The 22,195-nt window shown below is 41.4% G+C and overlaps 1 protein-coding gene across 1 annotated transcript in view; it reads right to left on the bottom strand.

Moving 5' to 3' along the window:
- Positions 1 to 22,195, bottom strand: part of LOC138283526 (mucin-5B-like) — a 466,047-nt gene that overhangs the window by 206,407 nt on the left and 237,445 nt on the right. Inside the window, exons 13-14 of the mRNA XM_069221466.1 lie at positions 5,264 to 5,401; positions 5,015 to 5,179 (exon numbers count right to left, since the gene is read on the bottom strand). Coding sequence (XP_069077567.1) covers positions 5,015 to 5,179; positions 5,264 to 5,401 — 303 coding nt within the window. The remainder of the gene's footprint in view (positions 1 to 5,014; positions 5,180 to 5,263; positions 5,402 to 22,195) is intronic.

Genomic DNA, 22,195 nt, shown 5'->3' on the forward strand with positions numbered 1-22,195 from the left:
TCGTGGTCAGTCAGATCTCATCCGTTTCTCTCAATTACGTGAGTCTCACATATGCAAAGACAATCAGAAGCAGGATTTGCTTCAACAAGGTTTTATTGAAGTAACTGCATCTTAGATAATAGTGCATGTATTGCAATAACTAGGACGATGAAGCACAAGATAAATAAAATGGTAACAAGGAGAGTAAAACACAAGAATGCCCCTACCATACTGTCACTACGGTTTATAGATATACTTCCTACCTAAGCTAGGTCAGAGCACAGCATGTTAAGCTCTAATTCTGCCTTTCAGGTTTCCACCTGGGAAGAAATCATCTCTCACACCTGACCAGGAGGCCTGTAGTTTAGATGGACACCGTTCCCATCGAGCCAGTAACCAGGTGGTCTACGCAAGCAGCGCCAGTGAAGCAATCAGCAATCAGCATACAGTCAAGGTCATCTGGCTGGAATCTCCCTCTACCGTACATGGGTCAAAGTAGTGTTTTTATAATAAAACAGCTGAAGTTTTAAGAAAGGATCGCCACGTAAGAGTGTGTATGTGTAGGAGCCTGGCATGGTTTGTAATGGGTACCTTGGGTACTTACACCTTACACCAGGTCCAGTTATCCCTTACCAGTGAAATGTACTAGTGTTCTAGCAGCTTAGACTGATAGAGGTAGCTATAGCAGAGTAGCTTAGGCTGAAGTAGGAGACGTGCAAAGCTCCTGCAATTCCACTTATAGTTACACAGTACTTATACACAAGTAAAGACAATAATCAGTGTTACCAAAAATAAAGGTAGTTTATTTGGGTGACACAAAGCCAAAAATACCTTAGAGGTAATACTCCTTCTGGAAGTAAATATTATACACAATATATACACTAGACGCCAAAATAAGGTAAGTAATTAGACATAGGATAGTGCAAACAATAGTAAATGCTATACAATGCAATGGGAGAAAATAGGTCTAGGGGCAACACAAACCATATACTAAGAAAGTGGAATGGGAATCACGAATTTCCCCCCTAGACAACTGTGTGTGTGCAGAATCACTGAGAGAGTAAGAATACAGTAAAGGTAAGTAAATTACCCCACTCCAGATCCCAGAAAAGCAGGAGTAATATACTACAAGTTTCCTTGGGACACACTACAAGTCGTGATTAGAGTTATTGCAAGAACCAAGCAAGGCTGCAAACAACAATTGGCGGATGCCTGGACTTGAAGACCTGCAAAGGAAGGAGACCAATTCCAGAAATCGTAAGAAGTTCCAGGAAGGACAGGAGCCCCTGCCAACCCAGAAGAGGGTGCAAAAAAAGAGTCCCCAGTTGGACGAAGACAGCAGAAATGCACCCTAGGAAGATGGCAGAGGGTTCCTGCATGATGCACTAGATGTCCCACAGGGAGGAGTTGGATGCAGGTGAGTTTTGGTGCTTGATTCTTCCAACAAGCCTTGGTTCTGGCAAAGTTGCGTTTTGCATCAAGTTGGCAATATCTGGACCCAGGAGGGACCTGGGGGCCTCAACTCTGTGTGAGGAGGCAGAGGGGGCTCTTAGCAGTTCAGGGAGCCCTCAGAACACCAGATAGTACCACTGGAGTCCCAGGACATGGGGATAAAGGAGGTTGAAAATGCAGTTGGTGCAGCACTACAAAGGAAGGTCCCATGCCACCAGAGATCAACTCAGCGAGTTGAGCGTCACAGGATGGGGTGCTGGGGACCTGGGCCAGGCTGTGCATGAAGGAATTTTGGAAATAGTGCAAAGATGCCTCAGGAGGTGAAGAAGACGCAGTGCACAGGGGTACTTTCGTTCTTGGGGAAGGCAAGGTCTTACCTCCTCCAAATTGGGACAGCAGGACCTCAGGACAGTCTGTGTCGAAGAGGCCACCCTCCATGTTCCAAGGAGCAGGCTCGTTGACAGGAGAGGAGTCCAAGAGAACCGGTCATCGACTTAGAAGGTGCCTGCTTCAGAAGGGGAGTGACTCCCGCACTCCCTGGGAGATTTCTTCGGTCCTTCTGGTGCAGGGTGAAGACAGGGAGTCCTTAGAGCGTGCACACAATGGAAACTGTTGCAGTTGCTGGCTGGAGCTGAAGTTGCAGCCCAAAAGTAGCCCTTCTGGATACTTTGTTGCTGTTACAATGGTTTCTGGAGCAGACTGTGGTGGATTTGAGGTCAGAGGATGAAGTAGTATTTGCAGAGGATTCCTGCTGGAAACTTTCAAGTAGAATCTGAAGAGAACCTACAGGAGAGACCCTATATACCCTGAGAGGGAAATTGGCTACATTATCAGGTATGGACCTATCAGGAGGGGTCTCTGACATCACCTGCTGGCACTGGCCACTCAGAGGCCTCCAGAGTGTCCCCACACCTTTCAAAGCAAGATGGCTAAAGTCTGGGACACACTGGAGGAGCTGGTTTGGCAGTACTGGGGGTCCATGGTAGAGTCCCCAGGATGCATGGAATTGGCTCCCCAATACCAGATTTGGAATGGGGGGACAATTACTTGATCTTAGATACCTTACATGGCCATATTTTGAGTTACCATTGTGAAACTACATATAGGTATTGACCTATATATAGTGCATGCATGTAATGGCGTACCCGCACTCACAAAGACTTGGAAATCGGCCCTGAACTATGTGGGGGAACCTTTGCTAGTGTAAGGGTGCCCTCATACTTAGTAACTTTGCCCCTAATCTTCAGTAAATGAAGTTTAGACATATAGGTGACTTATAAGTTACTTAAGTGCAGTGAAAATGGCTGTGAAATAGTTTGTGCACTACTTCTTGCAGGCTGCAATGTCAGGCCTGTGGAAGGGTTTGTCTGAGCTCCTTATGGGTGGCAAAAGAAATGGTGCAGCCCATAAGGATCTCCTGGAACTCCAAGGCCCTGGGTACCTATGTACCATATACCAGGGACAGTCCAGTATGCCAATTGGAATTGGTAAATGAAGTCACTAGCCTAGAGTGACAAATTTAGAAGCGGAGAGAACATACGTACTGAGTTTCTGGTTAGCAGAGCATCAGTGACACAGTCAAGCACTACTGCCAACACACACATTAGGCCACAAACTATGAGCACTGATTTCCTGGCTAGTAGGATCCCAGAGAGACAGGCAAAACACATTGACAAATATGGTTTTCACAGTGAGCACTGGGGTCCTGGCTAGCAGGATCCCAGTGACACAGTAAAAACACACTGACCCACACACACAAACAGGACAAAAGTGGGGGTAACTGTGCTAAAAAGAGGCTACTTTCTCACAGTATGTTTCCGTGAACACTGGAGACAAAGCGTACTATTTTTGCTGCCAACCTATCTTACTGCAGCCTTCAGAAAAGCACAGAGTGAAAGAAATGTCTTGTTTAAGAACGCAGTGCTGACTCTAGCGAAGAACAGCTAGATAGCAAAAATAAAACAAGACCGCAAATGTGGCTAATGTTAAAATAATAAAATGAGATGAATAAAATATATCTAGGTTAAAGTGCACAGCGGCAGGCCTAATTTGCTAAAAGAACGTGTGTAAAACTATAGCTCAATTGGCTACACAACACCCTCAATCCAATTCCGCATCAAAGACCACCAAATCAAAGACTACATTTGGGAAGACTTTCTAGATCAAAACTTCATGCCCCAATTATGCTGATGGCCTACAAAACCATAACATGGAGCAATGCCCTATGGTCTAACATCTTTCCTTGTACTTTCAACCAGAGCTGGAAACACGTGACTGGGAGGTGCTTGAAGGTCATCCCGAGGATGTGCTCAAGAGTTACTTGGTCATATACAGCAAGCCCACCAGGCTAGAAGATCATGGAAATCCAATCTTGACAGGGTCCCTTTGGATGTGGAGAAATTGCCACAAACTACTACGACAAAACCTACTCCTGCACCGTTACACTCTTAAATATTGTGACATCACCCATATATGTTGTCTTCTTGGAGAGGACATTCAGAGCATCTCAAGACTAGATAGATACATTTTTCATATATATGAACTAATTTCTGTCTTACTTGCTGCTCAAAGGAAGGATACCTCATTAGCAAACTTGCTGGTCATGGTCAAAGAACGCCAAAATATTGATCAATGATGACTACTTAATGAAATGGGGCTCTTGAAAAAAATTAATGTTGGTCCTCTACAGCATGTTGATTAACAAACTACACTATCAACAAGCACTAAAATATCTCAACAACAAGTGACAACCGCATCTTGACAAACAGTATGAGAAGGAGGACTGGAGAGAAATGATTGAGGACCACCATGAGAGATTAGGAGAAAAACAGCTGACATTGATCTTTTACAGGATCATCCACAACTGTCTTTGAATTACTTTTATACTATGTAGGGCAAAACTCAATTACAGCCCACAGTGCTGGTGGTGTGCACACCATAAAGGAGACATAATAGACATATTGGAAATCCATCTGATTCTGCTTTTATAGAATGAGCAATCTACCTACAAAGGCCTCATTTGAGCTTGCTTTTTTTAAATGACTCTCAGGACATCATTGAAAACACCAATCATAAAAAGCAATGGCTCCACTCAGTGCTAGTAGTTGTTTAACATGTATCCTAAGACATTAGAAAACATCTTCCCCAACCAGTCTCTAAAGAATGGATTAATGCAGTTCTAGAGATGGTTAACCATAAACGAGTGATATAGAAGTTGAATGGCCAACTACAGGTATTTGAAGACATTTGCAAGACATAATTAAAATTCCAGTACCTGAGAAACTGAGGAACTATGCTGAATGCCATCAGGCTACAGCATGCAGTCAATGCATATAGGCCCTTTTGTTTGAATGCTCAATGGTCTTTGACCAAGGTAATGGTTTGATAATAATAAGCACAACGGCTATTACTAATAGCTTAGAATAACAACTGCTGGACTAATTAATCAGCCAAGACTAGTAATCTGCTAACTGTGGATCCCATTTAGCAGTCTTTATTTTTGGTGTCAAGGACATACTAATGGCAACACATTTACTTTATATACAATTGTGCAACATTGCATAACATAACTTCACACTCTTACCAACTCCTGTGTTCAGGGCACATGGATCCTTGAAGCTAATCTGAACATCTGGGCAGCTAGCGTGGGTCTTCCATGTATTAGCAGCAGCAGTTGCAGTTGCTTCTACAATACCATTCTTGGATATAAAGTCATCACTCTGGTCATCATTATTGTTTCCGCAAAGACCTGTGTTAAGAAGCAAGGAAAGGTTAAAAGTCTTGTCCCATCTTAAGCAAAGGTTTGTTTATTTAGAAGAGGGGTGATTCTTACCACAGGTTGCCCCCTTATAAGATTGATCCAGAGTTATGGAGAGCATCATTATTGGTGAAAAGTCTATCTGCAGCTGAATACCGCTGGTTGTGTATAAAATGATGGAGGAAGTTGAAGGTTTGAAGATATTTATATTGCCTGTGAAGAAAATACAGAGAATCAGGATTGCTGAAAGAACAGGAACTGATTTTAGCATCAATCTCTAGTACCTAGCTGTGGAATTATTTTTTAGTGCAGGTAAATCCTAGCAAAGAATAATGTACATTCTCAGATATACAAATCATATTGAAAATGTGTTGTATTCCAGGTGAAAATGTAAAACAGGCAGGATGATATAACCAAATGAAATCAATGGTAGTGCCATACACAAGGTGACTGGATAGCTTATTGACATTTAAATGATTTCCAAACTCTTGGAATGGTAACACGCATATAATGTATGAAATTGGTTTATTAGTCGAGAGAGTTGATAGCACCACACAAACAAACACACTCCTTGTCAGGGTATGCTACAAAAAGTCACCGAATTAACCTGTGCTTAACTCTCTGGTAGCTTGGCACAAAAGTAGTCAGGCTTAACTTAGAGCCAATGTGTAAACTGTTTATGCAACACTTAAACGTTAATCAATTGACAACTTAATTCAAGAAGAATCCCACATGATTTAGAAAAATAGAGTAAATATTAATAAAGAATATGACACCAAAATGTGGGTTTCTGGTTGCACAAGACCAAGTCAAAGTCAAAAGTTAAGCCCAACTGGGATAGACCACAGGTCGGATTCAAGGGGTAGATTGGGTTCGGTCTCAGATCTGATGATGCATCAACAACAATAGATAGCTGCTTGAATAGGTCTGGGTGAAGCCATTGATGTAGGCATGAAAAAGCTCAGAGTGGGAGAAGCTGGATTTCCGGGCTGACGAGGTAATTTTCATTGATGGGCAGTTGGTTATTATTGAGCGAGATGAAGATTTTCTACCTTTGGACTTAGATGTTTTTCTGGAGCTCGGATTCACCAAGTGGGATGAGGCTGCAGGAAATAGCTGAAGAGGCATTGACGAGGTCAGATACAGCTGCTAGGAGGTCCTGCTGAAGAGGGTTTGCTGAGGAGGAGAAGAACGTAGTGGGGGTTATTTCAAAGTCAGGATGACTGGCGATGCAGCCTGGGTGGACCAGTTGGCAGGTACATCCCGGTCTTCTGTCAGTTCTCTAGGTAGTTTTGCTTGCAAAAATGTTCCAAGTCCCAGCTTTTAGGGATAGGCAGGAGCAGTGCCATCAACACCAATTCCAAGGGTCCAGGGCCTGGGGAGGCACCACTTGGGTGTTTAGGTTTCTCCAGCAGAGGCCAGCAGCAGGTTTCAAGGTCTCTGAAACTTGTGGTGCCACTGGGACACATACAGGGTGCCTGCCAGCTGGCCCTGTGATTCAATCTGATGTTTCTGGGTTCAAGGGGAAGGTCTAGTTTTCCTTCTTCTGGTCGAAAGAGAGCAAGGTAGTCCTTCCAGCAGCAGGACATCAGGCTTGTCCTTCTACCGAGTCTCCCACAGGCCCAGAAGTGATCTGAAGAGTGGTTCTGGAGGTCCAATATGTATACCGGGTGCCAGTATTTGTGTGTGTGGGGCACACCCTGCCCTACCTCTCCATCTGGTTCTCGAAAGTTTTCCCCTTCCTCTGTCAAGGTTACAAACTGTCTATGGTGACAAAAGGCTGATGTCAGGTTTTGTTGTGCATGCTGGAAGCAAAGCCCTTTGAAGACTAAGTGAGGCAGGGTACAGCTCGCCCCCAAGCATCCTGGTATTATGGCACATCCTGTCCACACCTCATTCCTTGTGTGTCACTATCAGGGGGAAAATGCACATCTGACAGCAAGAGAACCCTTCGCATTCATGTGACTCAGGATACTGGCAGAAGGCATAAATGGTTGGAAAAAGAAAATGCCAACTTTCTAACAGTGGCATTTTCAGAATTGTGACCTGAACCCCAACTTCACCATTAAAGAGAATTTAAAATTACAATTCATTTTAGTATAAACAGCACAGTTCTGATTCACAAAGGCAAATATACACTTTTGGTTGAGTATTTTACAAGTACGATCTTCACGTGTGTGGAGTCTCCGCACATAAAAAGATAGCACAGTCCTAACTTTTCATGTGCGAATATCCTCAGTCATATATATACCAATGTAAAATACTTTTGTGAACAGAAAACAACCATAAACATTCGCAAAAGTGTAAGTTTACCCTTGTGAATCAGGCCCTGGATTTCTATCTGCTCCCAAATTGCAAAGTTAGCACTTATTAAATGTAATAAAGTAACACAGTGTTAGTAAATGGGAGAGATACGGCTTGCCACAGTGAAAAACAACTTTAGGAGTCTTTCCCTACCAAGACATGTGAACCTTAAGTACAAATGTCCTACTTTTCATATACCTTGTACTCTGCCCTAGGTGGTGCTAGAGCCTACATAAGTGACATAAGTATTACAAAGGAAGGTTTAGGTCTGCCAAATGGTTTATTTTGACAGGTCAAAATGACAGCTTAAAGCTGAAGACACAGGCTGCAATGACAGGACTAAGCCTACTTTAAAAGACTACTTTAGTTGGTGGCACAATCAGTGCTGCAGGCCCACTGGTGGGATATAATTTACAGGCCCTGGGCACATGCAATAGCATTTACCAGTGGGGTACAGTAAGTAGATGGTACAAGACCTTTTGGACTGTTTAGCAGTGGAAACGTGCACCGAGTCCTAACGCAAAAAAAAAAAAAAGAATTATTCATGACACTGAGAGAGTTTTAATATTATATATTATAGACGTGAAATGCTTACATTTGACTAAAACAGTCTTAGAATATATTAAATAAAGGTATAAGTTTTGCTCATGTATGAACGTTAATGCTAAAATAATAAATATCTTCAGTTATATGTAGTATTATAAGTTGAACTACATTCATTAGAATCGTGTGCTTACGTTAGCATGAGTCGCGAACTAGCTGTGTAACTCTCATTTAAAATCTATTTTTCCTGCTTTTCTCCATGCGGACTCGCAAAAGAACTATGACCCAGCTATTGTTCTCTTCTGTATTGAAATGCAACATTAACAAAACTTCCCATCCGCATTCTACTAGCTTTTAGTATAGAGATATGTGCTGCGAAACAGTAATGGACACTTTCAAGGACAATGAGACGAGAGAGAAGAACTCCTGACCCGAGACGTGTGCCAAGATGGTGAAGTAACCCCGGACGTACCACCTACGAAAATGCTGATTATAAAGACCAATTGGAAGATGAGAAAATATCTTAGAATGACAAATGCATTACTTAATGAATAATTTGATTGGTTACCAATGATGGGGTGTAGTTATTAACCAATAGAATTTTGGGGGAATGGGTTAAGAAAAGGGGATAAAAACTCATGACACGAAGGACGAAGTTCAGTTAGGAAGGGATGACATCGATTGCATCCAGAAACTCTGTCACTCTATTTGGTGATTTGAGACTTAGACAAAATATTACAATCCATAGACTGCCCAACTACACTGTCCTCCATATGAGGAAAGTGATCCATGATTCTCTTTAGTTAGATTGACGGCGAACCAACTGATGTCCTGAAGACGAAGACTGATCCTGTATGCTGACATAACTTGAGGAGGGTAAATATTATTGCTAACAGAATTGCTATGTCTTTTCTTTCTAGATACCAACTGCTGTATGTTTAATTAATTATTTAGTTAGATGTTTTCCAAATTGATGTTCTAAATTGTTTTGCATGAAGCCCAACATGCTAATTTGAGGTTAGGAGAGGTATTCAATTGACTGACGAAACTGACGTGACTGACATGAAGCTATGCTGAATTGATATTCTGATGTTTATCATGTACCATGGTTTAATCTCTGCTGTTATATCTGTCCTATGATCCTGATTATCGCATTCTTGAAAGTTTATTATAATTGCCACTCCGTGATTATGCTTTTATGCTTCTTGGGTTTGAGACTAATACGTTTAATATTAGATTGTAATCAATAGGGAATAAATTCACAAAATCTTCCTTCAAGGTGTGGTTATTTGAGTCTGAGAATTAATAAATGCGCCGAAGGTTCATTAATGGTTATTGTGAAACATAATTGATGTTTGGTAATCTCGTCCTACGGAGACTCACCACTGGGTCAAAAGGTTCATCGACCTAAAACGAGTCCTGATGTGTATAAATTGACATAGAACACGCGTTAACAGTTTTGGTAGCAGAGTTCGGGTTTGGCCCTTGGGGGCTCTAGGACGGAGTTTTTGTGGTTAATTTGTTTTTATATATGATGAAATTTGGCAAAGGAATGAGTGGCTAGGTACACCATAGGCTCTCCTGGGATCTCGGAGCCTGCCTAAGATGAGTTGGGAATGTTCTCAGCGTCATGGTATGTGTGGTTAGGGTCTTTGCGCTTGCTCAAAAGCTTATGCAACTTGCAGGAGATTGTGAAGATTGTGTGCTTAGGTCAAAATTAAGTGTCGTTTAGCAGGAGTGGGCGTACTCCACAGTACTCCACAGTATGAAAGTAGGGAAGTCGGCGTACTTCACGTGAATGCAGCGCTTATTTTTCGAAAAATTATCCACGTGGTTGGTCAAGGTACGGACCTGTTGAGGTCTAAGACTCCGGAGTAAGGTGAAAAATATGGTTTATGTTGTAATCTGCGTGGTTTAATAGGTCAATCGGGCGTGGTTGACAAGTCAAGCTTGAGTCATAACGTATGTATGAAACCTTCGATGGAGATTTGACAAGCTCTAAAGTGCACTAGAGGGAGTCATTGACAAGTCGAGAGTAGGATTTGCGGGTCGAATTCTGCTTGTGTATGTGGGATCTGAGAAGGAGAGAGTAGCGGCCGAGGCTTCAAGTGAAATCTCTGTAAAGTTCTGAAGTGAATGTGTTATCCTTCCTGTAGTAAATCAGCAGATTTGTATTGTCATTTAAGGTGTCTGCAATAAATCGCATTAGTTTATGTGAGATATGAGAAGTTAGTGAGGTGTGGATAAGCCGCAAGACTTTCTCAGCTGCAGTGTGTATGAGTGTGACGTCAGGGGTGCCTCGCTGGGATAGGTCAGATGTTGAGAAGGGTCGCGCACGGATTGGCTGCCGTCCGTGAGAGGCAATAGGGTGAGCAAAGGGCAGGTGAAGAGTGTCCTGGGAACTGAGCCGTTCTTGATTAAATTAAAAATTAAAATGAACTTTTTTAAGGCATTCAAAAGCGCTTTAAGGGGAGATGTGTACATCGTTGCAACAGATGGGGAACCTACACCGCCCGAAGGTACTCCAGCATATACTGTTATGGAGGAAAAGGGTTTTGCACCGTGTTTGTGGTTAAAACAATGGCGCAAGTTGACAGAAAAAGAAGGGTGTCTAGCATTTCCGGAACATGGGACGTTTAATCAAAAAGTTTTAGAAAATTTGAGGTGGATGTTAAGTACACAAAAACCACCCCCGAGACCAGCTCAATATGAGGCACTAGCGATCTGGGATTTAATGGCTCTTAAACACAGGCAGGAAAGGTTTCTCAAGAGATTGACTAGAGCAGAAAAATCCTATGCAGAAGCAAGATGGGACAACGAGAATAAGATGTGAAGACGGGGAATCGTAGATGGGTTAAAGCTGTTTCCAGCGATAACACATGGAGAAGAGACACAGGGAAAGAAGGCTACTTGCAAAACTAACAGAGATTCAGACAAAGTTAAGGAACAAAAAAGGTCCTGGGAAGAAGAGGATGATTCAGAAGATGAGAAGTTTATGGACAGACTACTACATGACAGACCACCACCTTATGCGGTGAGTGATAATGTTCCGAGCACTAGCTTGGATCCTGGGAACCAGACACAAGAGAAGGGAGTCACTGGTACGGTACAGACTAGTGATACAGCTTCGATACAGAATGGTGACAGTGTACCCACTGCTCCAGACATACCGAAACAGTTGCAACCTCCACCACAGATAAAAATAATTTATCCTGATGTTCCAGTGCTTGAGACTACAACGAACTTAGTGGTGCCACCAGACCCGATATATACGAAACCAAGATTGGTTCAGATTGAGTCAACCCCACAGTTAGTGTCACAACCGCCACAACTGATACCGGGGTATAACCCAGTAGCGGGTCCTTTAAAGGAAACTGCACCAGGATTATTAGAGCAGACCTATGGTGTTGAAGCTCCCAGAAGCCTGGGATCAGGTCAGACCCCTGCTGCAATATCACTACCTATCACTGTTGGTCCCCCAGTGCCATTATATGCCCAAGAGAGAACAAGGACATGTGAACAGGGAGTTATGGCTAATGAAATCATAAGAGGAGGGTCTATTAGAACTCCACAAATAATGGCCCAGGGAGGACATGTTTCCGAGCAAACAAGACCCTTAATGGATCTCAGTCCAATAGGGGCACCTCTTGAGACAATGCGACAAGCAGGGTTGGGAGTTTTGACTCCCCAAACTATGAGTACCAACACCTCGTACACTCCAATGATACATACTGGGAATATTTCACTGCAGGGTTTTACAGTGCAGCAGTTAAATGAGTGGTTAGAGAAAACCTGTGCATCACAAAAGACTACAGCAACTACGGTAACCGAAGTCAATCCCGAAAAAGAAAAACAAAATGAATACCTGAATCTGGTACGGCTACGTGCAGAAGCAGCTGAGTTGGTAGAAGGAACCATGGGGGTAAACAGATTAGAATCTTACACTGAGGCAGAATTGAGATACTTGTGCCCTAAGATTACTAAAGAAGTGGGAAAAATACACCAGAGATTAACAAACTTGGCAGACAGATACAACATCGATATTGGGAACACAAAACATTTGAAACGAAGTTACAGATTAGACTTTGACACAAAAGATTTCGAACACATGAGATCCGCAGGTATGAAAACACACCTGAAAGAATTGCTGCAGAGTGCGCAAATCTGGGGAGCATTAGAAAAATGGGAAAACAGATGGGCAAAGAAAAAGGATAAAGGGAAGAGAGATAGGTCAGGATTTATTGAAACGGCTACAGCACCCGATCTGGATTCAGTAAAAATTTTGCCCATGAGAGAAACAGCTGGTGGTGTTTTAGTCCATGTGCCATGGTCCAGGGGAGATATTTTGTCCTTTACAAATGATTACCCGAGGTTGAGAGAGAAACCGATCGAGTGGTATCAGCAGACAGATAGATTCGTGAAGCTTGCAAAATGTCTCTGGGAGGACTTGAATACTTTGTTTGAAATTATCGTTCCACCGGATTTATGGCTTGAGTGCAAAAGAGGGGTGGATTGGCCCACAAAGGAACCGGCAAGGGACAAGGTGACAGGAGCACCTTCTGAAGAGGTGATGAAATATTATCATAAAGTAATTGAGTTTTTGAAGCAAAAGGTGTCACCGAAGGTGACCGATTGGCAGAAAATCGACCGGACTTCACAAGAAGTTAAGGAATCAATACATGCCTATTATGAGAGATTGTTAAAAGCATTTAAACATTACAGTGGTACTGAAACGATCGAGCCGAAAGATATTAATCATCTTGTGTTCAGATTTGTTGAAGGGCTGAGACCAGAGGTTGGTCAGATGATTAAGAATCATTTAATTTGTTGGCAAGCTAAACCGATTGATGAGGTGCTGCATTATGCGAAATACTGTGGTGATGAAATTGAGTTGAAGCAGAAAAAGTTGAAGGAAAAGGTGATGGTGATGCAGATAAGAGCTGCACAGGCTGGAATTTAGGGAAATGGTGTTCAACAAATTATGAATCAGCACCCGCAAATGAACGGAGGGTTTCAGGTACAGCCGAAAGGTAGAGGTCGAGGTTTTGTGAATCGAAATTCAGACATGAATAATGTTGTTATGCAAAGTGATGGGCAAGTAATGGAGCGGATGTTACCATGTCACACGTGCGGGGGCATGGGACATTGGAAGCGGGATTGTCCAAATATGGTGCATGATGGTACAGTTCAGCAGAGCATGAATGTTGGGGCACAACAGAATCAACGAGGTCCAAGAATGAGACAGCAAAATCAGAATTATCAAAATAATCTGGTACAGATGTCAGGGGTACAACCCATACAGCAAATGCAGTCGCCACGTTTCCAAACTGTGTCAGTACAACCAATACAACAGCAGATTCCTATGGTACCTAGACAGCAAATGCAGCCACCTCTAGCTCCGATGGGTCAGCAACAGGTGATGCTTCCTCAGCAGGTCACGGGTCAGATGTCGAGTCAAAACAATACTGTACAGCAGTTCCCATTACGAGGTGAAAATGAGACAAATGACGATTGGTCAGATGACAGTTTAGACGGTGAAGAGTGTAGGCTAGCAGCCTCACTAGAAGTAGATCAGAGAGGCCCATATGTAGAAGGGAAAGTAATGGGCTATAAGGTCTCATTTTTGGTTGACACCGGAGCTACACGCTCTACAGTCCATAGTGTGGAAGTACCAAGATTACCTTTATCAGGACGCACAATACGAGTGGTTGGAGTGGCTAACCAGTATCTGACAAATCCAATTACCGATCCAGTACAGGTTGAAATTGGAAATTTCCAAGGTCTGCATCGGTTTGTTGTATGCGACTCAAGTCCAGTATCCTTACTGGGAAGGGACTTACTATGTAAAACTAAATGTTCAATTACTTGTTCCAACGATGGAATAGAAGTTCAGACAAACAGTGATGACGAAGGTGAAGAGGATCAGCTCATAGGAGGAGGGGAGATGAGCGAAGATTACCCTCTAATTACCTTATTCCCGGTGTTCACATTAATCGACTTACCTGCTGACCTACAAGGGTCCGTAACAGAAAAAGTGTGGGATTTGACAGGCAAGGAGGTTGGTTTGATTAAAGGAATTAAACCAGTCAAGGTGCAGATAAAACCAAATGCAGTATTCCCACAAGTACCCCAATATCACATGACTCAAGACGTACTCATTGAGGTGACACAGATAATTGCAGATTTTCTCAGACAGGGAGTTCTAAAGGAAGTTTTGAGTAGTCCATGCAACTCACCTATCATGGGTTTGAAGAAACCCTGTGGGAAGATTCGGATTGTGCAGGATTTGAGAAAAATAAATGAAATTGTGATAAAATGTTGCCCTGTAGTTCCTAATCCAGCGGTAATAATGTTCCAAGTTCCTTGTGATGCTGAATGGTTTACCGTAGTAGACCTATCACAGGCATTTTTTTCAATACCACTACATGAAGAAAGCCAATTTTTGTTTAGTTTTAAGTTCCTAGATAAGGTGTACAGTTGGTGCAGAATCCCTCAAGGGTTTTCTGAATCTCCATCTATCTTTAATCAGATCTTAAAGAAGGATTTGGAACCTCTTGTACTGCCTTTTAATTCCACTCTTGTGCAGTACATCGATGACTTATTGATTGCATCCAAGACCAGAGACAGTTGCAAATATGATACCATTGCATTGTTGAACCATTTGGGAAAAAACGGGCATAAGGTGTCACCCAAGAAGCTGCAGTACTGCCAAAAAGAAGTAAAATATTTGGGACATTTGATTGAGAAAGGATCCCGAAGAATATCAAAAGAGAGAATAACAGCTGTCATACAAATGAATCCCCCGACAACAAAAAGAGATGTCAGGATGTTTTTGGGAATGGTGGGTTATTACCGCCAATGGATACCCAATTTTTCAATCATTGCAAAGCCCTTGATAAAATTGACAGGGAAAGATGTCAAAGAGGAACCATATATGATCACTTTGACAAAAGAAGAACTTGAGTCATTTGTGGAGCTGAAGGAGTGCATGTGCAGGGCCCCAGTGCTAGGGATGCCCGATTATGAAAAACCTTTTCTGTTGTTTTGTCATGAACGTGATGCTTGTTCTTTGTCTGTTTTAACACAGGTCCACGGAGATGCAAATCGCCCTGTAGCATATTTTTCAGCTACTTTGGACCCTGTCGCAGCAGCCCTACCGGGTTGTTTGCGAGCAGTTGCAGCAGTTGGTCAAAGCCTTTCCCAATGTGAGGGCATAGTCATGGGATATCCCTTAACGGTTTTGGTTCCACATTCTGTTGAAATCCTGTTGACAAGAACGAAAACACAGCACATGACAAATGCACGACTTACCAAATATGAGACGATTATTTTGGGGTCACCAAATGTCACATTGAAAAGATGCACAGTACTGAACCCGGCAACTCTGCTTCCCAATGAAAATACAGAAGTCAAAGAAGGGGAAGAATTTGAACATGATTGTCTTGAGGTAACTGACCTCTGTACCAAACCTCGCCCAGACATACAGGACACCGAATTAAAAGAAAACGATTGCATTATGTTTGTAGATGGGTCCTGTTTAAGAGATTCAACTGGAACATTGAGAGCTGGCTATGCAGTATGTACAATGGCTGGCATAATCGAAGCCTCCTGGCTTGAAAAAGTATTTTCAGCACAAGTGGCAGAATTAATAGCTCTTACAAAGGCCTGCCATGCTGCTGTAAATTTGAAAGTTACAATTTATACGGATAGTAGGTATGGATTTGGAATTGTACATGATTTTGGTCAGATCTGGTCACAAAGGGGCTTCATGACCTCTTCCGGATCACCTGTGAAAAATGGAGAACAGATAAGAGATTTGTTACATGCGATTCAGTTACCTCTTGAAATTGCCGTGGTAAAGTGCAGTGCTCACACCAGATCACAAGACTTTGTGTCAATGGGAAATGATTACGCAGATCAGGTAGCAAGATTTTGTGCATTAAATTGTATCTCATTCAAAGAGCAATGGGAATTGTTACCTCAGCCTGAAAATGACACAACTCTGAATTTAGCTTTACAAGTGGTTGATACTCTAGATGAGTTGAAAACACTACAGAACCGTGCTAACAAGGAAGAAAAACGCTCCTGGCAGAGAATGCAATGTACACAGAGAGCAGATGAAATATGGGTCTCATATGATGGGAAATTAGTCTTACCTAATAGCCTACTGTCACAGTTTGCCCGGTTATATCATGGGCAAGCACATTTGGGGAGAGACGCCATGATCAGATCTTTTAAGGTTGATTGGTTTAATCCAAAATTCAGACATGCTGCAGAAATCATTTGTCACAGGTGCATCATCTGTCAACAGATGAATGCTGGAAAAGGAACAGTGGTAAATTTGAGCCACATTGGAAGAGCTGGAGGTCAATTTAATAGAATCCAAATGGAAATTCCTGTTTGTGGAGGATTGTGTGTTTTCAGTCATTGGATTGATGCATACCCTACACGTAGAAATGACAGTCTCACAGTTTCAAAACTATTACTGAGGGAATTAATACCGCGATTCGGGTTCCCGGTTTCTATAGAATCAGATAGGGGAAGACACTTCGACAATGATGTGATCAAGCTTCTGTGTGCAGCACTCAACATCGTGCAGAAGTTACACTGTAGCTATCGCCCTGAAGCATCAGGACTAGTTGAACAGATGAATGGTACCTTAAAATCAAGAATAGCAAAAATGTGTGCAGCAACGAACATGAAGTGGCCAGATGCATTACCGCTAGTACTGATGTCCATGAGAAACACACCAAATAAGAAAACAGGATTGTCACCCCATGAAATCCTCATGGGTAGAGCAATGAGGTTACCAGCAGTACCTGCCAATGCACTAGTGAATGTTACCGATGATATGGTGTTGGATTACTACAAGAATTTAGCTGACGTGATACGCTCTTTCTCTCACCAGGTAGAAGCTAACACGTTACCACCAATCGGCGAACCAGGACACTCTCTGCAAGCTGGAGATTGGGTGGTTGTCAAGAAACACGTAAGAAAATCGTGTCTTGAGCCGCGTTGGAAAGGGCCATATCAAGTGATATTGACAACCACTACTGCTGTGAAATGTGCCGGGGTTCCCAACTGGATACATGCCAGTCACACAAAAAGGGTAACGTGTCCTGTTGAAGAGGAACTTTAAAATTCCGGTACAGCAACTTCAAGAGAAGAAGTCTCAGAGTCGGAAATCAGTTAAGAAAGATCTGAGACAACAGGAGGGCCCGCTGAGAACAGCCGCGTCCCTCACATTATCAGAGAGATCGAGAGAGGTGACGGAGTGCCAATCTCAGTGGAGGCAGCAGGAGAACAAAGACAAGGAGAGGTTCTCCCAGAAGCAGATGAATACAATTCAGAACCTGAATACAGTATTGAACCTGAAGGAGAGCGAGACGGAGTAGCGAAAAATACAGATCAGAGCGAATCAAGCTATCCTGATCGAGTTCCAAGTCTGCTGAAAGAAAACACCATATCACGAGAGGAGGGTGTTGTTCAGAGTCCTGAAGGAGATCACCGACACAAGACTCACAAAGGTGATACATGGCCTGAAAGGTCGCCCTTTAGAATAAGAGAATTAACGAACGAATCAATAATAGAAGAAAGTGATACTTCACAGGTGGATGATCTGAGTGAAGGGGAACAGCAAGGTGAACAAAGATTAAAAAGAAAGAGAATAGCAAATCGAAGATACTCAGGTCCTGAATGGGCATATGCTACAACATCTGAATGGCAACAAGAATTCTTAGCATTCTGCTTTGATCAAGAAGTGCCAGGCCAATACTACGGTACTTGAAGGAAAATATCAGGAAAAATTTGTGGAAATCATATAAAAAGGAAAGAGACTTCATAAACCTACCGGAAAGAGACAATCGAACTTGGATTTGACATTAAGAAACCTGATTACGACAAGCTGCTAACCTGAATTGACAAAAAGGGTCCTGGAGTGAGAAAAGACGCTGTAAATACGCTTAGAGAGTTTGCCATCTTGAGTTGATTGTTGATTTACTATTCTGATTCTATACAAACATGGCTTATAGTAACAAGGGAAGTAAAGTGTGTGGTTGGTTAGGATTTATAATAAGTGTTGTATGCGCGATAATGATTGTGGGAGTGATTGTGGGAATGCCATGGAGAGAGAGAGAAACTATTAATGCAACTTCAAAACCTGAAACTACCACTGCAACTAATAAATTATCACCGTGGGAGAAATTCGAACAAGATACTAAATATCTACATGAGGGAACTAATACAAAAGGAGAACTTTCTACCAATGTCTTCTATCGCTTATTAAATGAATATGTGGAAACTATGGATGCGAAAGATTGCTATGTGTGTACTAAAATTCCTTCATCTGTGCAGGAGGGGGTCACTTATCATAGTCTCCCTCTTACTTATGGGATTAGTTGTAGTTTATTAATAACAAGATTCTATAATCAAGAGCAGGTACAATACTTTTATTCGAATTTGGATGTTGTATTTTCTTTTGTGCCTGTTATTGAATTTCTGAATAAGTTAGCTAAGGAGCATGACATAAGATTAGTAAGAGGATTCTTTGAGCCAACACTAACATTTGGAACTGCTTATGCACACCGCAACAATTTAACATGCTTACTGTCTCCTGTAGAGAAAAGCTTTTTAGATCACACAGGTGATAGACGCAAAGCATTGAAGGAGAAACTAGAAAAAGGCTTAGAAAAACATACTTATGCAAATGATTACGCCTTCACTGCTATTAAAACACAAGGCAAGTTAGCTTTAGATGCACTACACGTAGGTAGGCTATGTATATACAGACCGAAATCTGATAATGACAATTTATTTGTGGGTACGAGTGAATGCAGGCATGTGTTTTTGTTTCAGAGTAAATGGAACTTCATGTTAAATGGACAAGACCCAGCGATTTCTGGAATCTATTACATCTGTGGGTTAAATGCATATTATCGTCTCCCAAAGGGATGGTATGGGACATGTTATTTGGGAATAGTTTTCCCAAAAATATACCAGATTGATGACTTAAAACAAATACATAAATCTTCTGAAATACAACATTCAAGACAAAAACGAGAATCAGTGGCTGCTGTCATTGGTGACATATTTGGAGCAATAATCCCATCAGTTGGGGTTATCCTAAATTCTATGAAAATTCAAAAGTTGTCCACTATTGTGGATAACATGCTGACAAACTTTACAGGAGCAATATTATTAATGGATACTGAACTTGCTGCAGAAATGACTCTACAAAATCGGCTTGCCTTAGACATTCTTTTAGCCGAAAATGGAGGTGTGTGCAAAATGCTTAATGAGCGTCACTGTTGTTCTTACATACCTGACAATAGTAAGAAAATTAGAGGCATGCTTACTAACCTAACTAGGGATAGCACAGATTTGAAGGAACTGAAAGAACCTGGAGTTTGGGAAAAATTTGGAAAAGGAATTGCCTGGGTAGGAAACTGGTTTACAAATATTTGGAATGGTGTTTTTGCAAAAATTATGATGGGTCTACTAACTGTTTTAATTTGTCTATTAGGATTATGGGGAGCATGTAAAATTAACGACAAAATTAGAAGAAATTTATCAAAAAGAGCCAAACAGAATGAAGAAAGTGAAAGAGAGAAAATGTTCAATGAAATATGGGAAAGTTCACATAAAGGGCAAGATGTTGAAATGCGCATAATGCGCAAGGTGAAAAACTGAAAATGAAGAATTGTGTGATGACGTGCGTCATCAGAGGAGGGACTGAGAGAGCGTAGTTTTAATATTATATATTATAGACGTGAAATGCTTACATTTGACTAAAACAGTCTTAGAATATATTAAATAAAGGTATAAGTTTTGCTCATGTATGAACGTTAATGCTAAAATAATAATTATCTTCAGTTATATGTAGTATTATAAGTTGAACTACATTCATTAGAATCGTGTGCTTAAGTTAGCATGAGTCGCGAACTAGCTGTGTAACTCTCATTTAAAATCTATTTTTCCTGCTTTTCTCCATGCGGACTCGCAAAAGAACTTTGACCCAGCTATTGTTCTCTTCTGTATTGAAATGCAACATTAACAAAACTTCCCATCCGCATTCTACTAGCTTTTAGTATAGAGATATGTGCTGCGAAACAGTAATGGACACTTTCAAGGACAATGAGACGAGAGAGAAGAACTCCTGACCCGAGACGTGTGCCAAGATGGTGAAGTAACCCCGGACGTACCACCTACAAAAATGCTGATTATAAAGACCAATTGGAAGATGAGAAAATATCTTAGAATGACAAATGCATTACTTAATGAATAATTTGATTGGTTACCAATGATGGGGTGTAGTTATTAACCAATAGAATTTTGGGGGAATGGGTTAAGAAAAGGGGATAAAAACTCATGACACGAAGGACGAAGTTCAGTTATGAAGGGATGACATCGATTGCATCCAGAAACTCTGTCACTCTATTTGGTGATTTGAGACTTAGACAAAATATTACAATCCATAGACTGCCCTACTACACTGTCCTCCATATGAGGAAAGTGATCCATGATTCTCTTTAGTTAGATTGACGGCGAACCAACTGATGTCCTGAAGACGAAGACTGATCCTGTATGCTGACATAACTTGAGGAGGGTAAATATTATTGCTAACAGAATTGCTATGCCTTTTCTTTCTAGATACCAACTGCTGTATGTTTAATTAATTATTTAGTTAGATGTTTTCCAAATTGATGTTCTAAATTGTTTTGCATGAAGCCCAACATGCTAATGCTAATTTGAGAAGAGAAAATTAATGGGGTGTAGAGTGAGGAAATGAGGCGCTAATGATGGCAAATTACCCTAAATATTATGACCGGGGAACCAAACAAGGGAAACACCCTACCCTTAGAGGCATAAACCACCTCAAAACAAGAACAATACACAGTGAGGTAGAGCAAATGTTAGAGTCCATTGATGAATCCAAAAGTTTATTGGAAAAATTCAGAACATCAAAGGTAGATTGCACTTCCAGCCAACACGTGTTTCGTCTTGGGAAATGTTTACATCCCTAACGACTTCTTCAGGGCTAGAAATCATAAAGATAACACACGAGTTAAGATCAAAGTTCTCAATCGCCCAGTTCACATCAAGTGTGTGATATAAAGACTCTAAAATTTGCTCTATGAGCCATGGACTTTTATGATATTGTCTATTCATCACATTATTCTGTACTTGGTTCTATAAGAGGGGAACCTCACTGTGTATTGTTCTTGTTTTGAGGTGGTTTATGCCTCCAAGGGTAGGGTGTTTCCCTTGTTTGGTTCCCAGGTCATAATATTTAGGGTAATTTGCCATCCTTAGTGCCTCATTTCCTCACTCTACACCCCATTAATTTTATCTTGTCTAATCTGAGGAGGCGGCTTGGTTGTGACCCTTTAATTTGATTACTCTACCATGGATAGGATCAAAATAGCTGAAGATTTATTCGCTAACTTAGCAAAAGGAGGTACTTTTCAGAATTTATCTGGTAGCAACTTACAAAAGGAAGGTCTTAGAATCAAATTTATAAGATTAGAGAGGTTAAAGAAGAACGAGTTATCCCGTGGGACGGGACAACATTAAAACAATATAAGAAACTCAACCGTATTCCCCGAGGTTTGAGATCTCAAATATTTTCCCACCTATGATGACTTGGATGATGATTTACTAATACTATGGGATAAGGAACTAACTGGTAGCTCTATGAAACTTATGGATATTTTGATTATCAACTCTGAGAGGAAAGTGAGTAAATTACAGGCTGAAATTGATATTCTTGAAAAAGAAATTGAGAGTTTGAATCTTAAAGATGCCACTGAGAAAAATTACAAAGTTCTAGAACAAGTTTTACTTAAGTATCAGGAAGAAATTATGCAGAAGAAAGCTCGTAAACTCAAACGGGACGAGAGAGACTATTCGACTGGTAGAATTTTTACTTTCTCTAATAAATATGATCATTTATTTCACAGTAAAGTGGTCCCCAGTGGTTCGGGTTTGTCAAAGTTTTCTGATTCAACATCTGTTAGTACTTCGATCACAAGTGATAGTGAAATTGAGGAAGGAGCCAGTACTTCTGCTCATGAAACCTCAGGTGGTAACAATTTTTTATTAGAACTAATGAGGATGAAACGAGGCAGAAATGCCCAGAACAGAGGAAGAATAGATACAAAA

Source organism: Pleurodeles waltl, chromosome 3_1, assembly GCF_031143425.1.
Source record: "Pleurodeles waltl isolate 20211129_DDA chromosome 3_1, aPleWal1.hap1.20221129, whole genome shotgun sequence".
In the NCBI taxonomy this organism is placed as follows: domain Eukaryota; kingdom Metazoa; phylum Chordata; class Amphibia; order Caudata; family Salamandridae; genus Pleurodeles; species Pleurodeles waltl.